Source organism: Equus przewalskii, chromosome 32 (assembly GCF_037783145.1).
Source record: "Equus przewalskii isolate Varuska chromosome 32, EquPr2, whole genome shotgun sequence".
NCBI lineage: Eukaryota > Metazoa > Chordata > Mammalia > Perissodactyla > Equidae > Equus > Equus przewalskii.
In genome coordinates this window covers 21,437,243-21,453,747 of record NC_091862.1, presented here as the reverse complement: position 1 = coordinate 21,453,747, position 16,505 = coordinate 21,437,243, and the positions used below count along the sequence as shown (strand labels likewise).

Genomic DNA, 16,505 nt, shown 5'->3' with positions numbered 1-16,505 from the left:
CTTTTTTAACATAATTGAGTTTGTTTAAATGCCATCTGTCCTAAATAGTTATTTCTGTGAATATGAAGCAAAATAAGGAATATTATTAGTGATCTGGAAAATTCAGTCTTGAGAAATCTAGTTGATAATCTGGATATACCAGGTAAAATTACTTTTGGTTTTGGGTAAACCAAAGAATATCTACAGAGTCCGGTTTCCAGATAGCACTAAGTTTTAAATTGTGGTGGTTATAAACAATACAACTTGATTTTTAAAAGTATTTTTATCAACAGGTTCAATTAGTTGTAGTTGGCATTGGAAATTGAACCTGTGTTGTTTCTTTCCTGGCTTCCAATGAATCTTTAAAGCCTCTCTTTGTTTGGCCTGGCAGATTTCATAATTATAGGAATCCAGCTCAAAAGCCAGAGCGGCTCTCAGTGAATTTACTATAAAACGTGTCACTTGTTTTGCGTTAAGACATACGGCTTTTGGTTTAGCGGTGTTTCCAGTAACCTCCCTTTGTTTCCTCAGCTTCGGTCCAGCTGCCGTGGCAAAGATCCATTTCACATAATAAAGTGCCCTATTATATCAAGTAAGTTGACTTTAATTTTCCTTTATGATCCCAAGAAAATAAAGTTAGATTGATAATTTAAGAGGCTTTTTCCCACCTGTACCTTTTAAAAATGAAATTCAGTCCTATTAGATAATGGGAAATTACGTAGCTATATATTTATATACATAAAGAATATATATATTTAATACTTGAAAGAAATTAGTTTGAAAATCAGAGTGATATTTGTAGTTTATTAGATTAGGGCTATAGGTTTGTTTAGCTGATTTTTTTAAAGCAGGTATTAAAATATTTGGGGAACCTGACAAAACTTCTAAATACTCTTGAAACAACGTTTCTCAAACTGTACTGATTCTCAGCCATTTTTATGTCTCCCAGAAAATCCATTTAAAAAGTATTTATCATGTTTTCATTTTAATCCAGCAACAAGAAGCTCTTTTGTCGTGGAAAAGTTCAATATTTTCAAGTTTTTCTTTGACTTATGGAAATTATCTGCAATATTAGTTTAGGCTTAGCATCTTTTGTTTTTGTTGTCAACTTGACAGTTTCTCCTTTTTACCTACTAAGTTTCTCCTTACTATGTAACATTTTATAAATTTTGTATAATTTACACAAGGTCTGTGCGGGATTTGATCCTCAGTTTAGGACAGAATGATAAAATTCAACTTTTACGATCCCTTGAGGTGTAAATTACCAAAGCTGTTGCTTTACAAGGTGGTAAAGTGAGGAGAGTCATAGTTGACTGTGTTTTATGTGTGAGGTGAACGGCGTCATAATTGTGAGAAAAATACTATTATCAGGAGTCAGCTCTGTTACAGATTAGCCGTGTGACCTCGGGCAAGTCGGGTGAAGATCTCTGGGCCAAATTTTCTTTATCTCCTTCCTAAAACAGCGTGTGGTTTCTCCAAAATCTATGCCAACCCTAATAATCGAGTCTTGCAATATCCTTCTTCCTAAAACCTTGCGTGTGAAGTCGATGTTTGTGAAATAGGATTTCCTTAGGAAGGTTTTCTTGTGGTCCGAAGTGTGGCCTCATGGTAAAAGAAATAAATAATTTTGCCATAATACGTAACAAATAAAATAAGCAATATATGTTACATTGTCCTAAGGGAACTTTATACTTTTATCAGCTTATAATCTGCTGTGTACTGAATTGTGGTAAACTTAGGGATAAGGTGGCAAATGCAGGGGAATGGTGTCAGATTTGTGCATGAACGAATGGAAAGAAGTCAGAGGCTGGCAAGTTGATATATCTTTACTGAGAGGAGATGTGGTCATCTGACCCAAGTTTAAAACATTTTTTATTTTTAGTCCACACAATAATAATAATAGTATAGTGTTAGAGAATTTTAATTTGCTGGGTGAATATTTAATTGAATATTACAGGTTTAAGTGTAAATCGGGTGTACTGCAGTAGGCAGAATAATGGCCACAGAAAGATGCTCACATCCTAACCCTCGGATGCGCGTGTGTTAGGACGTGAAGCTGGAGAAGGGGACCTGAGTCAGGAAACGCAGGCAGCCTCCCGAAGCTGGAAAAGACAAGGAAGTGGATTCTCGTTTAGAACCTCCAGAGAGGAGCACAGCCCTGCCAACCCCGATTTTAGCCCAGGGAAACATTTATTTTGTGGTAATTTGTTACAGCAGCAATAGAAAACTAATACATGTACTATACAAAATCTATATAGCCAGGCAAATTAATTGAAATTTATTAACTTACTGAATTGACCGAAAATCCTGTATCACCTCATTTTCTAAAAATGTAAATTGGATCCAGTAAGACAGATTTTAGTTTTTACTAGATAAAAAATATTTTAAATTTCTTGCTTATGTTTATGCGATGATTATCTATTTGATTCTGCACTCTAAAAGTCCATTCTTGGGGCCAGCCTCGTGGCCACATGGTTGAGTTCATGCGCTCTGCTTTGGCAGCCTAGGGTTTCACCAGTTCAGATCCTGGGTGGAGACATGGCACTGCTCTTCAAGCCATGCTGAGGTGGTGTCCCACATAGCACAACCAGCAGGACTTATAGCTGGAATATACAACTATGTACCAGGGGCTTTGGGGGGAAGAAGAAAGAAAAAATGATTGGCAGCAGATGTTGGCTCAGGTGCCAATCTTAAAAAACAAAAAAAAGGTTTGGTTTTTTTGTGTGTGTGGTGAGGAAGTTTGGCCCTGAACTAACATCTGTTGCCCATCTTCCTCTTTTTGCTTGAGGAAGATTGTCACTGAGCTAACATCTGTGGCAGTCTTCCTCTATTTTGTATATGGGACACCACCACAGTGTGGGTGATGAATGGTGGATAGGCCTGTGCCCAGTATCCAAACCTGCAAACTCCGGGCCACCAAAGCAGAGCCTGCGAACTTAACCACTATGCCAGCAGACCAGCCCCTAAAATTCCATTCTTAATTTTAGCACTACTATTAAAAGGCATTTCTGTAAGACCAGGTTGGTTGTATATGACTGAGAATTACATTGTCTAAGTCAAAATTTCACTAATTCAGAATTTTTATAATTTTGGTAGGATCTAGCAGAATTATATCCTTGCTCGGTCTACAAGTTCTTACAGGGCAGACCGGTCAAGTAAAAGCTAGTTTACCTGGTATCTCATTGCCTAGAACACTATAATCAGCACTTCAAAATATATTGAACACAGTGATGGCTAATATTTTAAATGTGGTCTGTAGGATTGTAGCATCCTAGAATATCTTCAACATCATTGGTGAAAGTTTGGATTTTCTTAAATATATATAGAGTTAACGTTAAATGCCCTTTAGGACTTTCAAATATTTAGGAATCTGCCCATGTGTATGGAATGAATTCTCTTATTTTTAGAAAACTTGTTTAACCAGATTCTTTCATTACTTGCTCTGTTGTATAACCTGGTAGTTTATTTTCTTATAAAGAAGGAATGTCAATCTCTAGAGGTAGGGTTATACGAGCTAGTATTTCCAGGTGAAGACTTGTTATGAAAACAAAATTTAATTCCCAAGTAAATTAAGAAGCATGTAAATGATGAATGAAAAGCTTTTAATATACATTTCCCATTGCATGGCTGCACAGGTAAGTAGAAGAAAGATGTTGAACACAAATTTGGCATGATTGTCATGCAACTAAAGAAGCATATGCATATTAGAGTGTATTAGATTGGCCAGGAAGAAAATAATATTCAGGTAGAAATGTTAGATACTTTTAACATTTAAGTATACAGTTTTATATACTCTAATGCCAGAGTATAGCAAGAAAGCTGAAAGGAGAATGGGAAAGACAAGTCATTTTTATTTCATATTTTAATTTTATGGATTAGTTGAGACATCCTTTGATGGCTTCCCAATGCATTTATTTCTCTCTAGTTAATTCTTTTTTAATATTTAGAAGTGTGCTGCAGTGGTTCCATGACTCATTTGTTTCTAGAAAATGATAGAATATAGATCTGAACTGTAAGAGTCTATGTAGTGTCTGTGTAGAGTCTGTGTCAATATTTTAAGTTGAAACTCATATCTTTAAATTATATTTGCTTCTAAGATAGACTTTCCAAAACTGATCTAGTTATTTTCCTTTTCTAATCTAGTCCAATAACAGCTCATTGTTCTGTCAGTTTAAGAAAATTTGAAAGAGCTCTCACTGCCTTCATAATATACAAAAATCTACCATAAAAGCCAGATCTCTTTCTCTGTGAATTTTTGGTCACGTGTTTGTGTTTTGCACAAGTTGTCCATTTCCTCAGCTAAAAGTTAATATCCAGGGAGTTTCAGGTATGATGGGAGCAATGAACAAAAAGCTTTGGGTTGAACTTCCCATTAATCATGTAAAACTCGCTGCTTCTCCTTTTGACCCAGAAATAATAATAATAGTAAATAGTCATAGTGGGTGATAATACTGATCATTGTAATAAATTATATTTTTTGAATATTCATTTGCCAGCCACTGTGCTAATCCTGTGCATGGGTTATCTCTTTTAATTCTCACAGTCGCTCAGTGAAATATAAGTACTATCATTACCCCATTTCCAGGCATGGCTTAGATGATAAGTACACACGTAACTAGCTTGAGATCACACAGCAGTAGATAAATGGGTGAGCTAGCGTTCAAACCCAGGGACTGACTCCAGCTCCTGAACTCTTGACCACTATGCACCATTGCTTCCCGTTCTCTCTGTTAGTTGAGGTAGAGAACAGAAATTTTTAGTTACATGGAAAATTTGGGTAGGATGAAGGATTATACCGAGGAAGAAGCAGTCAGGTAGAGAAAATAAGAGCAAGCATCCTTTCTTTCATACTATAGACTAGTTACCACTTATTATGTGCCTATGATGTACCAGCAGTTGAGCACAGGGCTGTCCAAGGATGAGGCCATGCTTTCTCCAGTGCTCCTGCTGCCTTTTCTGTAGGCTTTCCTATAGGCTGATTTCTGTAAGCTAACATATGTTTTATGTGTTTAAGGACTTCGCGCTGTGGTGATTTTCTAGATAGGGAAATGTCATTCTCCAGAGTTCTGCCGGTCAGAACTTGACAGGAGTCCTGAGGTGGGGGACAAACTGTATAGCCCTCCCCTGGCTTTCCTCATTCACATGGTCCGGAGATTTCTGTCATTGCGTGATTTCTACCCGTGAGTAGGATGCCCAACAAAGCTGGCTCATAGGTCCCCTGGGGCTTTTAGCGTAGATATTTCTCTACATGTCCATCCTGTTAATAAGCCATACTGTTTCATAGAGTTTAGTAAGGTGTACTTAGGAAATAGAGTTTTCTTTCTCCCTGTACAGTGTCTTCCCTAAACCCCAAGTGCGTGACTTTTCAGTGAGCTTTAGTCTTGATACAAATGATTGTTCTGCTCTTGTGACTGGGCTTGTGCTTGCATCTTAGCAGTATCGCTCTGCTTTTCCCACTGGAATCTGAAGTGCAAATTTTAATTCTTTAAAGAATCCTAAGTGCAACCACATACACAGGGCTTTAACATGAACATTTCAGTCGTCTCTGATTATGTGGATGACACATACCACATTCTCTAAAACCGGCGTTCCTCAATATTACAACGTAGTAAGCAGAATGAACTATCTGTATCTACAAATACCACTTGCAGGCATTCTCTCCATCATTCTAACTTCCCCTTGTGAATAGGTCTAAATCAAGCCTTTCCTCAATTTTTTTACATCTCCTTTATGTTTTCCTTTTTTTATTCTTGTGTCCATTATGGATAATCCTACAGTACTCATTTTAGACCCCTTTCACACCTCCCAAGGGCACCCTCTCAAGCACTAATTCATCAATTGCTGGGAAAAAAATTAAGAGTATAGTTGTAAATGAAATCTTGGAGAGTAAGTAGTTCTTTATAGCAGTCATGCAATTTATTTGCATAAACTGTATGTGCTTGTCTCGTTAGTATATATGTGCAATCTAAAGGAGAGAATTAATGCTTATTTCTTTAGAGGAATCATGGCCCCCACTTAGATGATGTTGGTGAAATATTTCTTTCCTAAGTAAGAGCAGGGAGGAGTGGCAGCGATGGGGTATCCAAATATCCAGCCTAACAGGAAAGTCCAAGCTAACAAAGGTATATGACAAGAACAAGAGAAATTAACCTAAAGCATTTTACCTTTAAAGGTTACAGAAAACTCATTCCCAGACCAAATAGATCCATGACAAAGATAGAACTACCAATGAAAGATAAATGCAGTTCTCTCTGAAAGGCTTCCTAAAGCAGTCTTCATCTCTTCCTCCTTTATCAAGATGAGACATGGCGTCCTTTGGTTCCAGATTTTTAAGTGGGAAACTCTTGGTACACACTGAGTCTCTTCCCAGAAGAGGAACTTGTGTTTTTGGTTTTAATGATAAAGAAATAAATGAAATGGAAGCGTAAGAGAAAGTATTGGAGAGAAAGTTTATTTTTCCAAGAAATGGTCTGTGACTTTATCTTTATTGAAAATAAATATTTAAAACTCACTGGGCCAACTCTGCTGATGAGGAGGTAAGAATGAAATTGCTTTATGAAAGGATGTTAAGCACCTTGGGATCACTAAACCTCCCTGGTTTGGAGGCAGCTTCAGACAAATGAGCAACCTTGGCCAGCTGGAAACTGAGCAGCAGACAGCCTGGCCTGCCGCAGCCCAAAGTCTGCAGACCAGAACAGGGCGACTTCTAGTGGTTTTTACCAGTGTCCTGGTTTATTGAGAGAATTTAGGTGGAGTTGACATTGTCTTAGAAAGACGTTGACTAGTTCAGGACTTAAGAAGATATCGTCTTTCCTGCCATTCACCTATACGTTGCTGGGGCCAGAATTCTTATTACCATGAAGTGGAATTTTGGCGTGGAATTTTCTAGATTCCTCAGCTCCACTGCATTATAATAGTACCATCAGCCTTCCAGGACAGTTTGATTTTTAGGATCAGGGATGCAGTTAATAAAGATCTACCATATACTACAGGCCAGATCACTATGAGGCCATTAAGAGAGGAGAAAAGATATCCGTACTTTAATTGGTAAAGATTAAATTTTTAAAATAGTCATTAAAATTAGCAAAAGTACAGAAGTAATAGTGATCAAATAAATTGTGAAATAAATAGAATACGTTTTTCCTGTACTGACTATAAAATGAGATGATATAGTAAAGGATTTAATAGAACCATAGAGAAAAAATTAGAATTAATTTGTCCTTTAAAAAACATATATGAAAGAGATAAAGTAGTAAATTTTTTAAAAAGCTAAACAATATAAATTCAGCTTTGAAAAAACAAACTAAAAGGCTACAGTGATAAATTGAAATCTTTGGGAACATAATCCTGGGGTTAGTACTCCCTGGCTGGGGCATGCAGGGTTCCCCAGGGCCAAGGCATCAGCAGATAACCTGCAGGCGTGTCGACTGATGGTCTGATTCTCCCTGGTTTGAAGGCTCAGAGAGACACAGGGTAGAGTTGGGTGGGGCTGGGGCTTCCTATGAGTTCTGGGCTCAAGTGGAGAGATTACCAGAGTAGAGGCGTACCTGGTTTTATTGAGTGTGTACATTACATTCTTCCTGACAATCTTCCACTTCCAAAACAAGTATCTCCTGAACCTCACCTCATACCTAAGCACATCCATTGGGTCATGAATTCTCCTACTTTACTTAAAAACAACCGTAAACGAACCTTGTCTTGTTGTTTTGTAACAAATGTTCTAATCACCCATGCCTGGAATATTGACGTTTGTATTTTGGGGTGTGCTGAGGCCCCTGTTCTGTAGAGCCCTGTTCATGCTGTGTCTGAACCTACTCGTGAGTGTGAAATTATTTCAGATGCATTTTACAGTCGAACCCAACAGATTTGGAGTTATCCTCGGTTTACAGGTTAGCCTTCCTGCCGTGTGTCTTCATTTTCATGACAAGCTAATGGCATTTTTGTAGGAAGACTCTGTGCTTTTACAATATCTGTTATCAAGTGGGATCATATATCTTATTTGGATTTTGAATGAAAAGGGTTTTTTTTCTTGAAATGTTGACATTCAGTCTTTAAGTTTTCCTTTAGATTTATTCTTATGTTTCCAAAACTATAAACTTGGATTTTCTTCCTTTAAAAGTCTGGAGGATAGTGGAAAGTGTTTATGAGGGTCAAGAAGTTACCTGTGACCTGAGGAACATATAAGTTTACTCCTCACACAGCTTCCTCATCTACTGCCCCCATTCCCTCCCCAGGGCCCCTCGACACAGTCATACACACAAGCACACACGTATACACACACAGAGTAAGAATCAACATTACTGACGGGAGTACTCCATTTTCTTCATGCATTCTTCATATATTCGTGCATGGTGAAACAATGGTTGAGGGGATTACAAATACCAAAATGTCACCTGTTAGATGTTTAAGGAGATATTGCTCAGATAAATGACGTCACCTCAGATTACCAAAATGTGTTTTTGCTTTTTATGCTTAAGTCACCTGAATGCAAATTTGATTACATGGGAGCCGCTGCTTGATTCCTATATATACAACTTTTATAAGCATAGGTAAAGAGGGTGTTAGCAGAGCCTACATTTTGCCTGTGTCAACTTCATTTTCTGGAGACTTCTATTTTTACACAGTACCTCTCAGCTTCTCCTACACTATATAACTTATGACGTTTGTTGTCTCTTCCTTATTTCTCCCTACCCTGTGGAGAGGTCTAGTGAGATGAAGACAGAAAAGCAGCCCTTCCATTTGGCAATGTGGATTTCGTTGATAATTTTTTTTTGACAAAGAGTAGCCCTGAGCTAACCTCTGCTGCCAATCCTCCTCTTTTTGCTGAGGAAGGCTGGCGCTGAGCTAACATCCGTGCCCATCTTCCTCTGCTTTATATGTGGGACGCCTACCACAGCATGGCTTGCCAATCAGTGCCATGTCTGCACCCAGGATCAGAACCAGCGAACTCTAGGCTGCTGAAGTGGAACGTGCGAACTTAACTGCTGCACCACTGGGCTGGCCCCTCGTTGATAATTTTGATAGAACGAGTTTGGGTGAAGGAGTGAAACTGGAAACCAAATGAAAGTGGGTTGAGTGGTGGATGTGTGCTAATCGTTTGAGAATTTTGTCTGTGAAGAAGAGAAGAAGGGTGATGGCTAGCAGGAAATGCAGACTCAAGGTCGGGGTGAGTGTATGTTGTGTGTGTGGGTGTTTAAAGATGGTAGACCCTTCGACATTTATATTCTGAGAACAGTCTTATTGAGAGAGGGGATGATAACGTGGCACAAGAGTTTTTTAGAAATCTTTGGGAAGAATTGGCCTTTGATAGGAGGAGGGAACAATTCCTCAGTTAAAGGAGGAGAGAAGACAATCTGGCAGATGGAGAGAGGTTTATTTATTTGGTGGTGGGACGATGAAGGAATTCCAATCTGGTGGTTTTTAGTTTTTCAATGAAGTGTGAGATCAAGTTAAATGATGCTAAGGCAGGGAGGGGAACTTACGTAGGTTTGGGGAAAGGGAAAGTGGTAGTAAATTGCCGTCTTGGGGTCTGGGAAGCAAGTTTATTAGGGAGTGTAGAGCAGTTGCCAGCCCTTGGACATTTGAGGTTTCAAGTCAAATATTTAAAGTAAAATCAGTCGGTCTGTTGAGTGATTTTCTCCAGCTGTGTTCATGCACAGCTGCTCAAGTCCAGAGAAGGCAAGTAATTGAGCTGATCCATGCTTGGGTTTTGCCAGGAGTGAGAGAGAAGCAAGGGAGATGAGGTTGTTTGTAATGATTTTAATGATGGACCATGGACGCAGATTTAGACAGATTCATCAGAAATATTTTAAAACCTCAATCATGCAAGTACACTTCCATATTCAGAACTCAGGCTTACCATCAGACCATCTGGGTTCAAGTCACATTTCTACTACTTACGAACTGTATGACCCTGAGCAAGCTTACCTAAGTGCCCTCTGCCCTGGTTTCTTTCATCTGTAAAATGGGAATAATATTGTCTCCTAACTCGTAGAATTGTTAGGTGGACTCTGTTTACACGTAGAGAGTTTAGAAGAGTACCTGGTACAAATTGAACACTCAAATAATAGGCTGTTACTATAATTAATATTGTACATCCTGACCCAGTGTGTTATGTGTTCTCTCTCGCTATGCACAGCAAAGAAGAAATATTTCTCTCTCCGCAATTGTCTTATCCCAGAGCGATGTACATAGTTTTTCTCCCCACATTTGTATTTTTAATTAACTCACTCACCTTTAATTTTTTCTGTTATTCTCCTTTATAATTGCAATTGGAATGGAATGCTAAATGGCAAAACTCACAAAATCCAGTTTCAAACATAAAATTGGATTGATGAGTAAGCAACAAGTAAGTGTATTTGGCTAAGTGTCAGTTTTCGGACAAGCAGGATGCCTTCTCATCATCTTTTAAGGTTTCATGGAAAAAACAAGACCACTCTAATGAAGACAAATGGGTTTAAAAAGTTTCTTCCCCAGAGCAGTCTTTTGCCTAGAAATCAGTATCTTACCAATCTCTCAAAATTACATATACTTTTCTGTTGGTTCATTGTCTCATATATCAGGCAGTTTTATAACACATTTTTGTGTTCAGTTCATTGGTGTATAATCTTATTTGTGTTTTACCTTTTGTGACTTAAAAATATATAAACTAGGGGCCGACCCCGTGGCTGAGTGGTTAAGTTCAGGTGCTCTGCCTCAGTGGCCCAGGGTTTCGCAGGTTCAGATCCTGGGCAGGGATATGACATCGCTCATCAAGCCACGCTGCAGTGGCCTCCCACATGCCACAACTACAAGGACCCACAACTAAAATATACAGCTATATACTGGGGGGCTTTGGGGAGAAGAAGGAAAAATTTTTTAAAAATTAAATCTTTAAAAAATAATAAAATAAAATATAGGGACCATCTGTTATCCCAACTGGGACGCTTAAGAGTAAAGGGGCACTTTTAGTAATTATATGGGACAGCAGGTGTGAACCTGGATGTCCCAGGTGTTGAAGAATAATGTAAAGAAATAGGTAATTGAGATCTAATGCACAGCATAGTGATTATAGCCAACAGTACTGTATTATAAATTTCAAAGTTGCTAAGAGACTAGATCTTAAATGTTAGATGATACAGATGTTAGCTAATGCTACGGTGGTAATCATGTTGCAATATATGAATGTATCAAGCCAACATGTTGTACACCTTAAACTAACATGATGTTATATGTCAAATATATCTCAATTAGAAAATAAAAAATAAAAATTTTTTTAAATAAATAAATTAAGTAGATAAAATCTACTCATCCAGATGTACAAAGAACATGTGTCAAAGATTTCATTTAAGTCACTGATTACTAAGGGAACGGGTAAGAAATTATAACAGGTTCCAAGGAGGATACCAAGTATGACATGTTTATAGTCAAATAAGGGATGCTAAGTTGAATTTACAGAGAGGTGCGAAGCTGACGAATTGGTCAGTATCCATGGGACAATAATCAGTTGCCTTCCAGTGGACACAATTTACATTTCTATGGACAAAAAATCCTTTGCATTACTGTCAGTTTTCTTCAGTTTGCAGAGTTTAAAATTGCTCAAAGACAATTTTAGCTGCACAGGACACACACTGATTTTTTGCCCACACAACAGGACTTCACAGTTTTTCCCTACACAATCCTGGCGTGGCTGGACACCCTACTTTCATTCACATATTCTCACTATTGTTTGCTTCGTATGATATTGGACTTAGCTGTTAATTGCTGCTTTGTTAGATTTTTAATTTTTCATTTTATTCTTGGACAGATTCCTGCGTCTATTCCCTCTTAAAAAAAAAGAATTTTTAGTAAAATTATTATGAAGTCCCACTTCTCTTTCATATTTGAGATTGGCCAGAACCTAAACTTTTGTTATTTTGGGAGAAAAAAATGCTGCTTTTAATGTTTTGGTTGCTGACTCTGGGAGGGCTGGAAGCATTTTGGCTGAATGAGCTGAGCAATCTGCAGCTGTTCAAATACTTTGAGCCTTTAGGTTGATTGTGGATTTTGCTTTAAAACTCTACCCCCACTTAAAAAAAAAAAAGGAAAGAAAGAAAATGTAACAGCCAACTGCATCTACTAGGGTTTTTTTTGTTGTTGTTGTTTGGTGAGCTGCTGTTATCCTTTTGTAACCAGAGGCTGTGTTTATTTTCAGCGTTGGCGGTTCTGCCTAATGTATCAACTGGTATTGAATTCACAAAGGGAGATGCTGTTTCCCTCCCGCCATCTGTTTGCCAAATGTGTGTGTTCCCTCAGCTCCTAGTAGTGGTTGCACTGAAAAGAGCCTTAGCAAGCGGGTGTTCTCATTGAAATCTCAGTCCTCCGCCTGACTGTGCAGGGGGTGTTTTCTCCTCCTGGATCCAGAGGGGTTGTTTGCCAAAGCACCACACTTGTGATTCTAGAGGAAGTGTACTTATATTTGCTGTTTAAGTATAAAGTTTGGCTCTGCATCGCTCAGAGCTTTCGTTTGGTTCTTGAGCCTTGGTTTGGTCCATCACGATGGGATGTGTGTCTGTGGACAGTACTGTTGCCATGGGGATTAAAATTACGCAAAAGAGGAGACGAGATCAAGTGAATTCTGGTAAGCTCTCTAAGACTGGGAGCCCGTGATGAATTTATTTGAATTATACTATATTTCCAGCAATTGTTTCTTTAACTCTTATTGCTAGTGGGGCCGAGGTTGTTTTATTAGCAAAATTGGAGGTGTGTTTTTTTCTTTTTCTTCTTTGTTACATTCATTCGTTTATTAGGAGCCTAGTAGGTCAGTATTTTCCAAACCTGAATGTGCATATGAATCACCTGGGATTTTGTTAAGATGAAGATTCTGGTTCAGCAGGAGGGCTGAGGGTCTGAGACTCTGCATTTCTATCAGGCTCTGGGCCACACTGAATAGTAAGAATTTCAGGGCTATCAACTTCAGAACTGTCTCCATGGTCTTTGGAGCAATGTAGATAGTAAGGGTAGAATGGTTTGGCTGGTGTTCAGGAGCAGGTAGAGAGTAGAAACATTCGCCTCTGCGTTGGTGTCAAGAACCAGGCAGGGCAGCCAGACAGCTTTCCAGCTCTTCCTGAGACAGAACCTCACATTGTAGGTATGTTATTTTGTTTGAGATTTTGGAATTTCCAGGACATTTTACATACGCAATTTCAAATATAAATTTTAAGTATTTTTCAAAGCAAATTTTGAGTTATTTAGGGGTTCTGTTACCTGTGTTTATAGAACAGTGATTGTCTTTTTCCCAGTAGCATACCCCACTTCCTGTATATGACGTAAGTTTAAACAAATAATTTCTCTTCAGTTTGATTGTATGAATGTTTTAATATCATTCTCTTGTATACTGTGCCATTTCACTTAGTTTATTAAACAGTTTTATAAAACTGTAATCCAACTAGTCTTTTGAGTTCTATTGAATGTAATTACCCTATTCTGACCTAGATAGGGACAGTAAATTATTTTTAAGTATAAAGCCACTGACCCCTTGAAGTTAAGAGCTGTTCACCTCACATATACCCAAAAGGAAGGGACCTAATTTAATCACTACGTTGATCTTTTTTACCCTTGTCTTATTCCCAAGAGACTTCTAATTCTATGAATTAGTTTTGGAATTTACAGAAAAAGAGAAAATATAAACCTTGCCTTTAAAGTGAAGAATAAGGATCATGAGAAAAACTGGTTCAATACCTATTTAAAAAAATTACTGGTTATCTGAAGGAAGCTGAGAGAGGGACATGGGGTCAAAATGGCAAGAGAGAAACACATGCCTGAAAGGAGTGGGGAACCCAGATACACATGAAGGAGGTGTGAGGGAGGGAAAACAACTTCTCCTCTACCCTCTTAGGTTCTTTTTCTGGGGGCCTGTGAATTAAACTAAGTTAGACTGGCAAGAGAAAAAGGGTTTATATATGCATGTATTGCACATACAGTGATGAGTAACTCATGGGGATGGTTAAAATTTGGGGCTTAACTTAGTAGGGGAAAGGAATTGGGGAGAAAAGCTTCCTCTGGGAAGAACCAATAGATTTCTTTTGCAAAGATAAGTGATTTTTGGGGGGAGAACAAACATGAGATAAGAAGGTTTGAGATAAATGTTTGTTAATGCAGGTGCCACTGGTTTTACTGTCTTCTTCATGACCATGAAACTCCCTTGGCAAGGGGATTTATGATAGCCTCATTTCCGGGAAGCTGCTGCTTTTAGACAGATAAAGGAAGCTCAGAGAAGGCTTTTTCTGCATCTGTTGAATCTTAGATGTCTTCAGCTGAAAATAATCTTTATCGCAACACTGGGTTCTGAGTGGGTGCCCGCAGGGGTGAAGGGCAGATTTACATGGAGGAAGGAGAGACTCAAGACTGAACAGGAGGGAGGCGCAGTAAACGTGAGGTGGAGATGCTGTCCAGAGTTGAACTCTTCACTCCTCTGTTCTTTGCAAAGGTGGTTAGGACTTCTAATGTTCAGCAACTCTTCTGAGAACTTCTGCTTGCTGAGGCTTTATTCTGAATGAGAATCTCCATCTGCCTAACACAAGTAGACTTGCTCTGGGGCCTACCTTGATCCGGCTGCGTCCAGCCCGAGGCCCCAGGGTCCATGACAGTCACACTTTATTCTCTGTTTTCATTTTTACTTTTAATTCTCTTTGAAAGAGGTAAAGCAAAATTTTTCCTCTATGTTTTCATGATATAATTGCTCAAATAAAAATTTATTATTGATGCTTCAAATATTAACTACCAATTGGACACCAGGTTTCCAAGTGATCTATCATGGGGATAATTTTACAGGTATTTTTAAGAATTGGAATAAAAATTATATTTGCATATTTTCTGTGTGACCCGTGTCTTTTATTTAAGTATCCTGCCTTTTCTTTTCCAGCCATCAAACACAGACAACCTGTTGGGATCATCCTAAAATGACTGAACTCTTTCAATCCCTTGGTGAGTGTTGTTTTATTTAATAGTAATGAATTAACCTAAACAACCGAGAATTGTATATTCATAAATGGAAGCTAATCACCAGCTTTTCTTGCACAGCACATTATGTTTAAAAGATCTTGTCACTGACACATAAAAGCAGTTGAATTTCTAAGGGCAGTACAGTAAACACATTTTTCACCTTTCTTCCTAAAAGAATGCGTGGTTTGAAATAGTGTGAGCCAAAGACGGTTGATTTTAAAAGGAAGAATGTAATTAAAGGTTTGACCTCCCTCCTATTGAATTATCTTAAACTTCACCTCTGTATGAAAACAAAACCAAAGCAATTATGATACAGTAACCTCTAATCCACTGCTTTAAATTTGCTTTTAGCTCATTTTTTATTTGGTGAATCTTACTAAATTAGCTTGCCTAATTTCATTTTGCCTAAATAGTCATTAAAAATTAAATTTATTTTGAAATAAAAATACAAAAAATCACATGAGATGAGAATTCTGATCTTGTAGATTTCTAATAGAATGGGACTTTGAACTGCGTTGTTAGCTGCTTCCTTTAGGTTGGTTCAATGGTTTTCAAAGACTTTTCTCTGTGGGGGCCACGGTGCTGCTGGAGGGGGAGAGCAGCACCCTGGGGTTCTCACGCCCACCCCCGTTTCAAGGAGCGAGGGCGCCCTTTTTCTCTCTTCAGATATGGGCTTCCATTTGGGAGAGTGAGGGCAGCCGCAAAGGTTGAACCAGCAAGAGAAAAGCCACTGGTTTATTTACTTTGTAAAATGAGGGAACAAACTTCGATGATTTCTGAGTTTTCTTCCATCTCTACTAGTCTCTCATATTGACACTCTGTCTTTAGAAGACAGAAAAAGAATTGTAATACCTTTTTTTTTTTTACTTAATGCCAAATCTTTAAGATTTTTTTAAATTGACATATAATTGACATATAGCATTATATTGTTTTCAGATGTGCAACGTAATGATTCATTGTTTGTATATATTGCAAAATGATCACCACAATAAGTCTAACGTCCATCATTAGATGTAGTTACAAAATTTTTTTTCTTGTGATGAGAAGTGTTAAGATCTATTCTTTTATCAACTTTCAAATATACAATACAGTATTATTAAGTATAGTTAATCTATCATTTCTGAAGATTGAATGTTAATTAGAGGATAATTTTAACCAAATCTGTAAAAGGGCAGAAGCAGCAAATAGGTCGGGATGGAGGAAGCATAGAAATGAGCCCAGCTTTGTAAGCAGGGAGACGGACAGCCTCGTTAGAGAAAACTAATTGTCCTTGGAGAGAAAATGTGCCTGGAGGAGAATTCCTCTTAGCAATGGAGAGGAAGGGCCTTCAGCCTATGGTGTGGTAGATTTTTATGAAGCCATTGAAAATTTTTTGAAAACTGTGTTTCCTTTTCCTCACTTGCCTCCTTTTTCTCTTTGAAAATGCGTTCTAAAAATCCTCCCTTTAGCTCTGCATTGGGCTGTCTCACCGTGGTGCTAACGAACATTTAATTATTTTCTTAAATAAGTGCTCTGCACGTGAGGAGACTCTAATGCAGACAGACACCATACTTCTCCCGCTCTGA

At 38.2% G+C, this 16,505-nt stretch overlaps 1 protein-coding gene across 44 annotated transcripts in view; it reads left to right on the top strand.

The window, feature by feature from the left end:
• Positions 1 to 16,505, top strand: part of UTRN (utrophin) — a 479,488-nt gene that overhangs the window by 392,027 nt on the left and 70,956 nt on the right. For all 44 annotated transcript variants that reach the window (XR_011535458.1, XR_011535457.1, XR_011535460.1 and 41 more), the window contains 2 exons: positions 511 to 571; positions 14,861 to 14,922. Coding sequence is in view for 41 of the 44 variants with exons in the window: in XM_070602744.1 (XP_070458845.1) it covers positions 511 to 571; positions 14,861 to 14,922 (123 nt within the window). In the remaining 3 variants the exon portion in view is untranslated. The remainder of the gene's footprint in view (positions 1 to 510; positions 572 to 14,860; positions 14,923 to 16,505) is intronic.